General features: G+C 40.6%; 1 protein-coding gene across 2 annotated transcripts in view; it reads left to right on the plus strand.

The window, feature by feature from the left end:
• SH3GL3 (SH3 domain containing GRB2 like 3, endophilin A3) overlaps positions 1-14,862 on the plus strand; it is a 52,471-nt gene that overhangs the window by 481 nt on the left and 37,128 nt on the right. Inside the window, exon 2 of one of the 2 annotated variants that reach the window (XM_050309933.1) lies at positions 451-567. In XM_050309933.1, coding sequence (XP_050165890.1) covers positions 451-567 — 117 coding nt within the window. Of the gene's footprint in view, positions 1-450; positions 568-4,659; positions 4,824-14,862 lie in introns of those variants that run through there. The other variant, XM_050309931.1, reaches the window with a different exon arrangement.

Consider the following 14,862-nt stretch of genomic DNA (forward strand, 5'->3'; position numbering starts at 1 on the left):
GAGTAATTTTGGACAGTTGCATCTTTATTGTAACTTACACTTGCAACTCATTTTGTTGAACAGTCTAGAGTTGTCTGAGAGCACTGAATGCCTGTGTATATGCTGACAGTAAAAGCTACTACCAAAACCAACATAGGCACCTAAAAGTTACAAGATCTCCAAGTTGGAGCTGTTCAGGACTCCATCCACATGGTATATTTTGCAAGATTAGGATTGCAATTCTTGACATGCTTCAACGTGGCAGAGCTGCATACACAAAAAAGTAGGTTGTTGAGTTTTCAAAACCGGAGTATCTTATAGTATACACATATCTCACTTTTTAAAAATGCATCTAGATTTTAAGTTCACCTAAATTGTTTATATGTCTTTTTAAAGGAAATATGTAACTAGAAAAATCCTTATTATTTAATGGCATAAGACCTAACAAACTTTTGTTATTGACACTTGCAGAACAACAGCCAGAGATTTAGGAAAGTGAGGACAGAAGGTATGTGCAGGATCACGGGGAAGCATGTGGAATACAAACCCAAGGAGGAGACAAGAAGAGGAGCAAAGATCTGGATGATGGTAAAGCAGCACATATGGAAAGTCAGCTTGAGAAGAACAATCACATATGCCAAAAATAATTCACTAGCTACATGTAGTTAGAAGGTCTGGGGAGCAAACATAAGCATCCTAAACAACTGCAGTAGGTTAGCCAGAGTGTCTGCCGGCCCCAGGGTCACATATTCCTGCTCTAACTGCCAGCAGCGTCCGCTTGGAACAGGGAGCTTTCCAAGTTTTGGCCAGTGCTGGCTGTTTAGAGAAGACTGTCTGTTCTTTTCCGTTTCTCATGATTTCTTATGAAATCTATACTGCACTGCAAATCCCTGTCAGAAATACCTGAGCCAGTTTATCTGCACAGAATGTGCTGATATGCAGAATTGCTTGGTTATGTTCTAGAAACAAAACCATAGTGTTAACCTGCTCCTGTACATGAACATATTTGCATATCACCAACTTTTTTTTTGTTTAATTTTAAATAATTGTTTCATTTAAGTACATAGAAAGGGTGCTGAAACAGGCTCATGAGATGTACTTACTGTCTCAGGCTTTTTTTTGCAGAAGGATTTTCTTCTGACTTTGTTATTGAGGCAGTTTGCTGTTGGCATTGTTTTCACAATGTCAGCTTCCAGGTGTGTCCTGTAACATAAAGGCCAGGAGCTGACACCAGGAAAATAGCTAAATCAGTCCCAAATTTAATCCAGTGTTATAGTCTTTTGGATTTCACTCTGGAACACTGTGTTATGCATTAGTTCATTTACTTGTGTCAGTACTCAAATACCAGTGTCAATTTAGTTTAGTAATCTCCTTTTTTTTTTTTTTGAATTGTCAAACCAAATCTTATATCTGAGCCTGCTTTATTTTTAAAACTTTCTACAAGTTTGCTCTTGTAGAGTGGGGTATTAGCCAATTGTTCTTTCAAATGGTATAATTTCAGAATGCTTGTTTTCTAAACACTAGTTTTCAAATACGTTTTTTTTCCGGTGAGCAAAACCCCACAGCCTGTGGTTACAGTTTTGACAACTAACATGAAAACTAACCAGGTAATCTGCACTGGCATTAGATATGTAGAGTCCTTATGAACCATTAGTGGATGTCATGTCTGTGTCTGAGAGTCTTGTTCTTGTATAGTTACTCTTGTCCTGGATCAGCTGAGTACATCCAAGGTCTCCTAATGCCATGTGTAGAAATTTATTTCATCATAAACTGATGTACAGTAACTTATTTAGTCCTTAAGGCTTAAATATTCAAGGTAAGTGCTTTACTGAGGTAGTCAGCATGGCCCAGAATCAAATGCAATAGAATTTCATCACAAAGTCACCTTTCCTCCCCTTTTTGATGATTGCTTTTATGGCAGTAACCACAAAATATCCAGATTGCATTTTATAAACATGTAGTTGCCTACAAATTCCTACAATTGTCATGTAGACAATGTAGTTGGCTTCAAATTCCAAGTAATTTCAACTGCTAAGATGCATCTGAATCCTTTTAAAACTATTTCTAGTTTTCATTCTGCTAGAAACCTAATACTTCATATGGCTGTTACTACAATTTCAGCTGTTAAACTTAAGATGATTTGTTGATCGAAAACCAAACACCTACAAGGTTGTTTGCCACATCTTCATATTGAGCTTCTGCTGATAGTGGTTTTTACATAGTATTATCCACACTGAAATGCAAGCGAGTTATAAATTTAACCATTTATCCAGGAGACTGTCTTGTTTGAATTGCACAGAACCAATTTTCAAGCTCAGTTCTCCCATATTTTCTAGTTGCTGTCTTGATCCGAGCCCCGTTAGGAGCTTTCAGTTTGTACAAATTTCACTGTCCATTTTAGCACACCTGATTCAGTAACATGTTGGAGCCATGATCTGTTGCTCTCATGCACTTTGAGATTTTCTAAGGAGTGTTACTGTAGTTATTGTTTAAATATCCAGACATTTAGAACTTTTACTGTGAAGGTCCCCCTTTTCCCAGGCTCTATGAAGAATTTTTCATTCTGCCCTTGTAATATTATCTCCTGGCCTGTCTTCTGCTTGTAACATTTATTTTTAATAGAAGCTTTGTTTTGTTTCCCATCATGTCAGCTTCTGTCTGAACTACTTCCCATATTTTTGTACTATTTCTCATTTCCCTCATTTTTCAGACTGAATCAGTAAATCTAACTATGTGATTATAAATCCTTTAGACATCCCTTAGCCACTGTGTATTACTGGATACAAGCTATAATTTTGCTTATATCTGAACTGAATACCAGTGTCTTTTTGAGGGTGCCTCCACCAAATCATAACACCTGGATTATTCAGGTTGGATCATTAATTAGGTTTTCTCCTTGTCTGTATCATTGAGCAATTAGGCTATGAAGTGAAATTTCCACAGGGCATTTCCCACTTGCAAATTCTTGTATCATTTCAGCAGAGACAACATGGCTGCTATCCTTGGGTTACAAGCAGGATTTAAAAAAAAAAAAGGAAGTTGTAGACATACAGCTTTACTCAAGTTCTTTATCTAATCCAATTTTACAGCTAACAGCCACGGCGACTCCATAATCCATTCATTCCTCTCCACAGTGATTTATATCCAACTCCTTCCTTCTTTGCTTCTGGTCCACCCATTCTTAAGGCCCAAGATTAGTCAAAGCCGCCTTCTCTCCCTAATTCTCTGGAACAGTAAGAGCTTGCTTTAATACCTCTTATAGATCTCCAGTATCTTTGTTGAGGGCCTTATTTGGTCAGCTGAGATCTCTAAAAATGTGTCACTGATTTAAGCCATACCCAATTTGACCTGCACAGTTAACATCTTGCTGCCAGTTTCAATCGGAAGTGAAATTGGTGCTGGAATCAGATGTAGGTGGTGTGATCATTTTTACTTGTAAGGAGACTGAAAATGCTCTGTCCTTAGACACAGGTAGCAGCAGACAGCATGGTGATGGCAGGGCTCTTTCCAAACATTTCCAAAAACCTGCAAGAGCTTCACCTTGCAGTTTGTTTTCCAGAGTGAATGCTGACTGGTACTGTCCTCTTTGCTTTCTCTTCTTGCTCTCCTGCACAGAGAGTCCTTTGTCAAGTAACAGCCAATTCCTTAACTCAGTAATGTGTTTGTCTTTGCACTTTGTTTCACAGTGGTGTAATAATTGTCTCTAATAAGTGCGGACAGTGATTCCTTTCTCCCAGATTACAATGTGACAATCACTCTGAAAGTTCTTGTATTTTTTGCCTCTTTGCTATTGTAAAGAAGTAACAGTAACACAGCCTGGAAATACCTTTTGTCTCCCAACTCAATAAAAATGCAGTAAGCGTGACAGTGAGTAACAGGGAGCCCTGCTGCAGCCGGCGAGGCTTCTCTCTAAACTGCTTCCCGGGTCCCTGCACGAGCTTCAGCTGAATCATAACTCCAGAGTGTCCTTACAGCCAGGATGGAGCAGCATATCACAGAGCTTATCTTCCCCACAATCTAAGCGTCGCCTGGAAGTGCTTTACCATGCAGGCAGAACTGCGTTTCTTATTTCTATCAGCACATTCCTGATACGCAGTCATGTTTCAGTATACAATCTGTCTATCCATCTCCTAACAACCAGACAAACAACTAACACGTCCTTTCAGCAGAGCTATTTCTAGTCCATCTGCTCCTCCAAGTGGGAGACTGCGTTTTGGAACCTCGAGCAGCACCAATGCAGCTACTGAGTCACACTACCCAGTGTGATTTGTTCCAATGCACAGCACTAACCAGTCACCTTCTGGGCCACTCCAGAGCTTTCGTGTTTTAAAAGCTACAATTAAATTACCACCTACAATAACAGACCTGAGGTTAACGAGCTCAGCTAGAGATGCTACACTGAACCACAAGAACTGAGACCGATGAGGAGAAATTTTGAGCCTCGTTGGAAGTAAGAGAGGTGGAGGCGGGCACTGTCAGCCCGTCGGTGGCGGGGCAGGTGCCCTCCCTGGCGGGGATGCCCCGGCCGAGCCCCCCCCGCCGTCTCCCAGCGACAGCGCAGCGTGGGCGTCTGCCAGCGCCTCATTTGCATAGCGCCGCGGAGCGCCCAATGGGCGGGCGGCTCCGGCGCTCTCATTTGCATGCGGCGCGGCGCGGGCCAATGGGGCGGCGCCGGCCGGGCCCGGGAGGGCGATGCTCGGCCCGGCGCGGGCGGCGCAGCGAGAGGCCGGCCCGGCCGCGGGGACCTGCGGGGACCTGCCGGGACCTGCCGGCCCTCGGCCCGGGGGCCGCGGGGGAACATGTCGGTGGCGGGGCTCAAGAAGCAGTTTCACAAAGCCAGCCAGGTAAGGGCGGCGGTGGCGGAGCTGTCCCGGGCGGGCGGCAGAGCCCCGAGCGCGGGCAGAGCCCCCGGCGGGCTCAGCTGTTTGATGGGTGTCGCGCCCGGCGCCCGCTCCCGCGCGGCGCGGCGGATTCGTGGACCTGCGGCGGCATCACCTCGGGGAGGGTCTCCTACTGCGCTGCCGCCGGGTCCTTGGCTTGTGATGTTGCCTCTGAGCCTCTCGTGTTGATCCTCACAAGAGAGGGGTGCCCGTTCCCTTCCCTTGCTTGGGGCTTCGGGTCTTTTAGTTATTAGTGTTTGTTGCTTAATGCTGGGTTCGTGATCGTGCTTTGAGGCCTCAGTAAAAGCTGCAGCCTGTAGGGTAGCAGCTTTCCCCTAAACAGTTCATTGTGTTGATCTTCCACAAATCGCTGGTTTATTATCCTACCTGGAATGCCACGTATTTGACCTGCAGAGGGTATCAGATGTTTCTAGAGTTTTCCCTCTTTTTCTAGATGCTGTACCCTTGCCGTTTCCAGGACGATCCTTCATCTTCTCCTGACCCCTTTATCTCTTTTGTAATGTGCTTCACTTCAATAGTATAACTGTTTTGTTTTTTTTTTGAGAGAAGCCCCTTTCTGTCAAGTAGGTGAACTGGTTGAACTCCCTGGCAGAAGAGTGCCCCACAGGGCTCAGGAAGTGGCCACAGTGGGATTCTTCCACTGAAGGTGTTTAGAAGCCTCAGCTGCTTTGCCAGCTCTTTCCAAACCAAAGAGATCTCTATTTCTGTTGTCTGTCATTAATGATAGTGGTAATATTGAAATTAGTGTACGTGATGTATTCAGTCAAATCCAGTAACTGCTCTTGTTTTGGTGAGAATGGAAAAAAAGGTTCATTGAGTGCTTAGCTGTCATCTTTCTAGGTCTTCCTTCAGATATGCAGCTTGTCAGCAGCTCAAGTGCAGAACGTTCACTTTGTTTGGATAATAGAGATGCTAAATATTTGTATCTAATGTTTCAGTGGTGTGCTTGCTTCATGGAATGTACTGATCCTGAAAAATGTCATGCAACTGTATCTTAGTTAACTTTCACTGTTCCTTTGAGAAAATGCTGGACTTGCAGGCTAAACAAATCCAAGGACAATTTATTCAAAGTTTTGGCTTGTTTTGCATCTGACTTATGTGGGTAAGTGATGCAGCCTTTGCTATGGTGAGCGTGTAACTCAAGAATCAGAAGGTATTTAACTGAGGGAGTTACAGAGGTAACCACAACAAGTGCCATCTTGTCTAGCAGCTGGTAACAGTGCAAGTTACTTAACCCTGCCCAGATGCCAGGTAAACATTAAAAAAACAAAGGAGGGATGGGATCTGATAAAGTTAGTAGTTCTGGCAAAAAGAAACAGTAGAATATATTGAATTGAACTGTGCATTTATTGAAGAGTTGTGGTATGACTTTCAGTGTTCATTACAGCAAGGAATTGTGATGCATAATCATGGAATATTCTCCTCTGGGTGAGTCAAAGGTGAAGTTTCCACTTATTTTCGATGGCAGGACTGAGCAAGGAATTAAAATCCATTGATTTAAAAAGCCTCTCTTTAGGGAAAGAAATACTTTTTAGGAAATGATCATGCAGGAATAAGATACTCTTATTTTTTTTTGTACCTGTGGTAACAGAACACACTTCTTAAGAGCTCATTCTGGAAGAATTCGGCTAAGATGTTGGGCAAAATAGTAGTGGGAAAATAACAGAAGAAATAACATATATATATGTATTAGGTCAAAGTATTGGGTCAAAATAACTGAACTGTTTATCTCTAACAGACAGAGACACAGTCATGGGCAGATGTGTAAAGTTGTTAACTACTAAAAGTAAGGTGGAACTTGCAAAATGGAAATATTGGGACTCCATCTTTTAGTGGAATTCTTTTATAAAATGCTAAACCAGGCAAATGCAGAGCATGAAACAAATATTTCTCAAAGATGGTTTGTTAAATCTTCAAGTGCTGTAGGATCACTTAAGGAGACATAGACTTTTGTGTATTGAATGGATGGAAGATGCCAAGGAGAAACTGTTAACAGCAGAGGCAGGCATTGCTTGGGGAAAGAATGAAATTAATTCCTTCAGTGTTCCCAAAGGAGAATGGGGGCATATGACAAAAATTGGCAAATGTCCCAAAGGACACTGAGGAATACTGGAGGGAATGAGACTTGTACCAGGACATGTGATTAAGGAATAAGAGTAATATTTGAATGCTGACAGAACCTAATGGCAAAAAATTGGAAGGGTGAAGCTGGTGGGTTAAAACAGTCTGTATTTAATAGTTTATTCAGAAATGTGAATAAATATCAAATAAGTATCAAGATCCATATGTTTTCAAAAGATAGTATTTCCATGCTAAAATAGCCTTCTGGTCAGCTGAAATAAACCACAGTTCTAAATGAGATATAGAGTAGTATGGATGTATAGTTATAAAAAGGCAAATTAAAGTAAAATAAATGGAGTTATAGAATAACTCTTTTTACTCTTAGTAAACCACTGAACTGTTGCAGAACTTTTTTGCAACAGAAATGCATTTCAGTTTTGTTTCTGTAAATAGCCTGCCCCTTCTGTGTGTCTTTATGTACAGGTTTAGTAGTGACCAGCAATGATCACCTTTGTGTGTAGGCTTAAATTCCAAGTTGTGAGAGTCCAGGAGAAAAGCAACCAATACTTAGGATCTTATACATGCGTTGGAGGTTTCTGGGATGTTTGTCTGGTGCCTGTCAGCTTGGTTTGTCTGAAGTTACAGTTAAGTAAATGAGTGTTTGCTTTATAAAAGGTCAGCAGCTAACTTTTTATGGTCAACTAAAGCCCTTGCCAAAATCAGGCATGACACACTATTGCAGACTTGGTTGGTGTAGTAAAAAGTCCCCATGGCTCTGTTTGTAATGTAGTAATTCAGAAGATGTGTTCTTGATGATTTCCCCCTCGGATTTTTTACCCAATTGTATTTTTTTTTTAAATGAAAATAGTGTGTGTGGATTGGTTTTCAGCTCAGTGTCTGATAGTGAGATCTAGAAGACAACTCTTGTGTTATGATCATTTGCTGGAATTACTGCAGTCAGGTCTGCACCCCAGAGTGAGTCATGCTTTAGGTGTTTTTCTATACATTCCAGTATACAAAACTGCAATGCTATTCCATTATCTGTACCCTAATGACCTCTGGTGTCACAGATAGACCCAAAGTTTATATGTAACTTAATGTATCTGTTATGTAGTGATAATACCCTTCAGGTCCACTAGCATTTTCTTTGCAATGCTTTTTATTTAGGTTATAAGGTTTAAATTGAAGTTCTTTAAACTGAAAGTGGACTGGAATAAGGATCACTTCCATTCTTCCATTTAATATCAGCAATGATCCCTTGAGTATAATACATTTGACTGATAAAATACCAAGCAGAACTCGTGTGGTGTCTTACCACATCTCACTGGCTGATAAGCAAGGGCAGACTGTTCCTCAGAGCTGATTAACTCGTGTGCAAGTCTTGTGGAATCCAGCTTTTCTTTTCTGTTTCTTTTTTTTTTTAATTTATTTTTAATATAATTTCAAAAAAAATTTTTTAATTAACCTTCAGGAAGTTCTGTTCATGAATTTGTGTCCTGTCTCTGTCAGCCTCTGGCACATCTGATCTCTTTTCCTGTTTTCAGTTTGAAACCTTTTGATGTAGGTGTGTGTTATCTCTGCCTGCTGTTTTTGTAGGCCTTGTTCTCATGGTGGTTGTGCATGTGGGATAACCCAGATGGTGGGAGGACTGCATCTTCTGGTGTTCCTGTTTAGAAAAGCAGGAAACCTGAAGAGTGAAGAAGAAAGCCTTAATATGTGTCAGATGCTTTTGTACTTTCTGCTGTGCTCTGAAACTGCAGCCAGGTTAGGATGTCTGTGTAAAGATGGGTGATTTTTCAAAGTATTTGGAGGCTGGTGATCTCAGAACCTTTCTGCCTTAGGGTGTTTTGAAAACTCAGCCGTGATATTGGCACAGAAAATCTGCTGTTGACTTTGAATTCACACTTTTTTAATGTATTTTTTTAATTAATTGTAGCTAAAGGCTGTGTATAGCAGCAGTCTCATTCTCAACAGCTTATTCATATTGTGTTTCATAGGCTTAAATTCTCAGAGACAGTGGAAAGTAATGCTCTGCTGAGGGAACACATGACTGCCAATTATTGTGAATATCTTACTTGTAATGTGGTCATCAACAGCCGCTGTAGCCTATGCAGGGTGGTTTCTTAAACCTTCTCCTATTGTCAGGGAAGAAAGGGAGACTCCAAGAGAGTGTGAATCAGGACGTGGCTCTATTGTCTATACATAGAGCCTAAGGGGGAGCAGATTTTCTAACCAAACAACTACTTTTTGCTCTCTGAAAATGATTTAACCTAGTGTAGTAAAATATGTACTCTGTGCTTTCATATATTACATATCCTGAATAGCATTTGTTTTCTCAAGCACTGCATTTTTCTTAGCAATTTTTTTAAGGCCTTTTTCTATTTTTTAATCTTTTTTTAAACTTCTGGCTATCACCAACAGTTGCAGGGATGCTGCTGCTTATCTTCCAAATTTCTGCTTTTGCACCATTGATTTATGTAGCATTTTGGTCCAATCTGTTGGAATGAAGATCACATCAGAATCAAGACCACCTTGTTCCCAGACAGAAGTCACGTGATTGGATTTTGTTGTTGGGTTGTTTCGCGCTCTTTTTGTTCTTGTGACTGTTTTTCTTTTATGTTGTAGAAACCAGCCTAGACATAATATTTAAGCCTTTTTTAAAGTCCATGTTGACATTAGGTTAATACACAAAAACTTTAATTACACAAGGGCTTGCTAGCAAAGGAAGTACTTTGGTAAACTTTATACAAAGAGAACCTGAATTTGCCAGTAAGACGTGAGAAGAAACTTTTATTGACTACATGCAGATATATTTATTTCCTAGGACTAGAAGCTGTTATCTTACAGTCTGTTAGAGATACTGTCCTTTCACATCCAGTCTGAATTGGGCATGATGAATCCATGACCTTAGCAGAGAGAGAGCGAGCTTCTATCCTGTTCCTAGTTTTTATTAGATAATTGAATTTAGTTGTCTGCAAATCTTACAGAATTGTGGAGGTAGGACAGTGGTCAAAAGGACATTAGAATTTAGTTTCTTGTCTGATATGTTTTGAAATGAATGATAATATTTCTCCTGTGTGTTTCAAGAGTAAACCCTCAGCCATTGGCAAGGAAAAAAGATAATGTTCTTCTATGTATACATAGATATCTAATTGGACAGTATTGTTTGTCTTCATCTGTGTCATGGCTGGAGACTGTTGTTGCACAGTCCAGTAATTATAAAGTTATAATGTAGATTTTACCCTGTTCATCTTAAATTCCTAAATTGATGTGAGGAGAAGCTGAGGGTTTGTGTGAAATTATTAATGTGAGTAAAATGTGGCCCTGTGGCAAAGATCTGCATGGATTTGGTGGGGAGGGTGTGCAGTAATGGGACAGTAATTTGCAATTCAGCCCCTCTTCCTTTGGCATTAGTGAGGCTAACTCACTTTGGAATCACATGGCTGACTTGGGGTTGTGCAGCCCACCCTTCTTACACTGAAGCTTCTTTCTGGAGACCAGTGCTGGGGTAAGAGCTGGGAAATAGGAAGGCAGTTCCTGGTGGCATAAAGGTGATTTTCAATAGTAAAAAAAAATATATCTGGAGTTGGGAGGAGGGGAAACCAGCTCTCAAAGTTTAAGTTTACAGTCATATCTACATCTGTATTTGTCACCTGCTAAGGTAGCCTGCCAGCAAGGCATAACTGCAGCAAAAAGAAACTGTGAGTGCGTCAGTCAGCACAGGTACAAATTAGCAGAAGATGGTGGGCCTGTGCTCTGCAACCTTTAACAACACAGCTCTCAAAGCTTATGAGAGAGAGATCATAATTCAGTAAATTGGGAAGCAGCTACGATTTGGAAGGAGGTTATTTATATTTTACACATAAAATATTTATATATAAAAGTCTGAATGGTATTGCAGTAGAAAATAGCGTGGCATAATAGAAGGGAAGCTGAACTTTCTCCTTGAACTCATCTACTTTTATAGATTGTTGGCTTTGCTGCAGAGTTTTGCACAGGCATCCTGAAAGTTCGAGTGAGAGCTGGCACTCCATCCCAAACTCCTGCTGCTGCCTGAGTCACTGCGGTACATGCTGGGTAATGCATTGCAGTGCAGTCTCCTGAGAATCCTGCAATGCTGAAAAACAAATAGCCAAGTGAAGCACAGCAGCAGCACTGCATTGAGGTTTTCCTCAGCATCATTTGCTGAGAGTTACTTGAAGTTGCTTAGAACAGATACGTTTCTACCAAGAAGTCAGATTCCTGCGTAGAATTTGGGACAGATTTTATGATACAGGTATAGGAGGACAAATTCTGCTCAGTTTTACTGATAGAAATCCAGGATGACTCAGTGAAAGTCTCCTGTATAGTGCAGCATACCTGTATAACTGAGAGCAGAATGTGGTCCACTCAGTCCAAGTGCTTGGCTTGCTTCCTATTAAGACAAGAAAGATGTTTGCTCAGTGGCAGAATATACCTGCAGTAGAACAAACTAGTGCTGAAGAATAGAAGTGTTCTTAACGTAACGTTTTGTCTGTTGTGCCGTCCAAACACCAACACTTTCTGTAAGCACACATGTAATTCAAGTTGTAAAATGAGTCCCATTCTTCAGAGCTTCTGGTAAGACCCATGTAAAGCCCAAACTTGGTCTTACAATGATATTGTTAATAAGAAACTGCTCCTGTTGATGTTAATGCCCCTTTCCCCCCAGTTTATTGCAATAGTCTGATTCGACACTGTGCTGAGGTCTCACTGTTGGTCAATTTCCTGTTCCTGGAAAGGAAGGCACAGCAGGAGTTTTATGCCTAACTGAGAGTTGAAGATGCAGATTGAAGGTTTTAACAGCGTTTTTTAACAAGCCCCCTGAGAAAAGGACTATTCAAATGTCAGATTGCACCTTGAATTCTATTTTCTAGAGCCCCAGTGTCCTATCAGTGTGTACATGTTTCTGTTATCAAAGTTACTAAGAATTATATGCATTGAGCAGAGAATATACCAGTTAATTTCCTGCAACATCTCAGATATCAGCAGCTGTGTAGGTGAAACACAAAAATAACTTGGCCTTATATGCTTTCTATTCAAAGGACAATGCCAAGCCTCTGATGAGAATCAATTCTGTTTCTGTACTACCCTAATTAAATTACATTTTTGATACTGTACTTGTGTCTAATGAACTGTAATGACTACAGTGAAATTAGCCTGATTAAGAACTGAACAGGACTTAAGAATCCAGGACTCTTAAGAAAATCAAGGGGTTCTAAAATTCTGTTTTCTCTCATTGGCAGTGTTTCTGTTCTTGTGTAGACAGGCTACAGATCTAAGGTGGAAAAGTGGGGAAAATATATTTAATATTTTTTAACCAAGAAAAAAAGAGATAAAATGTTAAACCCCAAGTATCAATGGTCCTAGGTAGTAACAGCCCCTTTATTCCCTTGTGAGAGCATTACAAATGCAAGTAGGTCTCACTGCTCCTATTCTTTTTCAGTGGCAGAACCAAAAGCAGATTATGTGGTTTTAGATTTTGGATGCTATGTCCAGTCACTGTATTGTTTGTGGGTTTTTAAAAATTTATTGTGCATAAGATGTATGGCTAAATGGAAAATGTAGATATGTTTGGATTAAAGTTTCCATATAAATGTGATTTGATTCCACTGACTGCAACAGGGCTGAACATGGTATTTTCAATTAACTTTACTGTATTTAATACCACTCTGGGCGAGTACTGTTTTAGAAACTTGGATTTTCAGGTAATGGTATCTCCTCAGCAGAGAATAAGTGTGTATGGGAAATCTACTTAGTGCCATAAACAATATGTTGGATTGGAGGTCAGAAAGTCAGTGTTTTGATTCAAAATTATACATTTCCCTTTTGCAGTCCTGTTGAGAGAGCTAGAAAGTGAAATTTGGTGCCACACCATCTGTGTGGTCAGAGAATGCCACAAACGTGGGAATGCTTTGTCCTTCTTTCCCGCAGAGAAGGCAGCACCTGTCAGCTTGGCATCTGGGTCACAATAGATGTGTGCATGGTGAGAGGGGAAGAAGACCCATTAAATGAGTAAATTACTAATCAAGAACTATAAATTTCATCAACTCAGAACCAGCAGTTCCAGTCTGCTCTTTAGAAATTCCTTTCAGAGAAAATAATAAGATTTTTAAAGACGTCAGGATGAATTCTGTGTTTGGTATGAGCTGCTTGGATGTCTCCCTGAGGCACTGGAACATAGCAAATGTTACTTAACTTTAATTGTTTATCATTTTATGGCTTTAGCTTCTCAATGATCCCTACTTGCTTTTTTCCCCCTGTAAGTTCTGGTAACCACCTAAGATTCCAAGGGCCAGATCCACTGCTTTGTTTTGTGTGGAGAATGCAAGAACCATGGCGTTTTCGTTGTGAGTTTGATTTAGGGTTTCCCTTCAGTGATCTCTTTAGCTGTGGTTAAAGGTTCCTGTTTCATGGCACTTGGCTTGTTCTGCTAGTGATGGATGTTCTGCCTTTTTTTGTAGGAATTTCTTGCTGCAAAGCCGTGTGCCCACACAGGAGGACAGAGCCGTTTGACCTCATTTGCACTGGTGCTTTAGAGCTCATTGGGGAATTCTGCAGAGGGCTGTGTTCTATGTGTGAATTATACTTGGGATTTTTTTTTCCAGTTATCTATGTCATTTGTTTAATTTGATGACAATGGAAGTCAGTTCTGTGTGCGTGGTGAGGGAAGTTCTTTTCTGTCCCCATGGATGAAGTCAGCGGTGCATTTCTGCGGTGCTGCTGTTACTACTAGAAAGAATTGTACCTTGTGGAGATTCAGGACAGTGTGTGTCTTTCTTAGAAATGGGGCTGGCAAGCCCTGTTATCCCCAACTGCATTTTAGTTTGTGGCATTGCCTGTAACAATGTCTTGCTGCCCAAACCACGGGTATGTTTTGAAATGGAGTTACGAAAATAAAGCAAAAAAGTACGGTGACTTCCTCTCCAAACTAGTGAACAAAGTGATGAAATAATATTTTTTTTCTTCTCCGCTTTTCACTGTGATACATGGAGTTTTTCTGTGATGTGAATGAAAGGAGCATGGATTATTACAACCTTTCAGATACTCAAGACTGTTTGAGACTTGTTTGTTCCATTTAGGTTTTGTGGCTCCTGAAGAGCACAGGTTACATTAGCAGAGCATAAAATATCTGAAGTCCTTTCTTTTTTCCCATGGGTAATGTTGCTAAGGGCCTCTCATGGATCCCAGAGAAGTCAGCAGTACTGCAGAGCTGCTGGGAGCACACTGATGTATTTTTAAAAATATTTGGGTAATGAGCCTGTAAAACCATTAAAAATTCAGTTGCATTTGCAGCGGGCCCAGGAACAGGAAGCATGTTGCTTCACAGTGCTCTAATGCTGAATGTGAACTTAGACTTGGGAAAACTGAACTAAAATGGCTTTAAAAAAAAGAAAGAAACAGATGAGAAACCTTTCAAGCAGTGCAGACGAAATTCTTGCTGATTCAGAGGGAAAGTGTGCAATCCATGTACAGCAGGACCAGGTGGATTGCCTTGAGTAGCAAGTAACAGGGAGCAAGTGTGTGGCAGAAGAATGAGGGTGTTTCACACTGTACCAAAAGCACAGGAAGCTACAGGAGTGGCTGCTCAATTAAGTAGGAATGATGCCACTTAAATCAAAATAATATGCAGTAAAAAGTAAGGGTAAGAGAAGGAGTTCTCAGTCCATTTTATAGTGGCTTAAAATCCACATGGCTAATGTAAGTCCCAAAAAATGTAAGCAGTGACTTAATAACATTGAAGGACAAAATTTTAACTTGATTATGTGGGATGGAATTGTGTAGGAATTACTGTGTGATGAAAAGTAGTTCTTGAAACACTTCAAATAAACATTATTTGTCAACTTTTCGTACAAACAAAGTAGACTTGCTGATAAACATGCTGAAGTGGTGATGAGAAATA

The sequence above is a fragment of the Myiozetetes cayanensis genome, unplaced genomic scaffold (genome assembly GCF_022539395.1).
Source record: "Myiozetetes cayanensis isolate MyiCay16 unplaced genomic scaffold, myiCay2020 scf14, whole genome shotgun sequence".
NCBI classification, from domain to species: domain Eukaryota; kingdom Metazoa; phylum Chordata; class Aves; order Passeriformes; family Tyrannidae; genus Myiozetetes; species Myiozetetes cayanensis.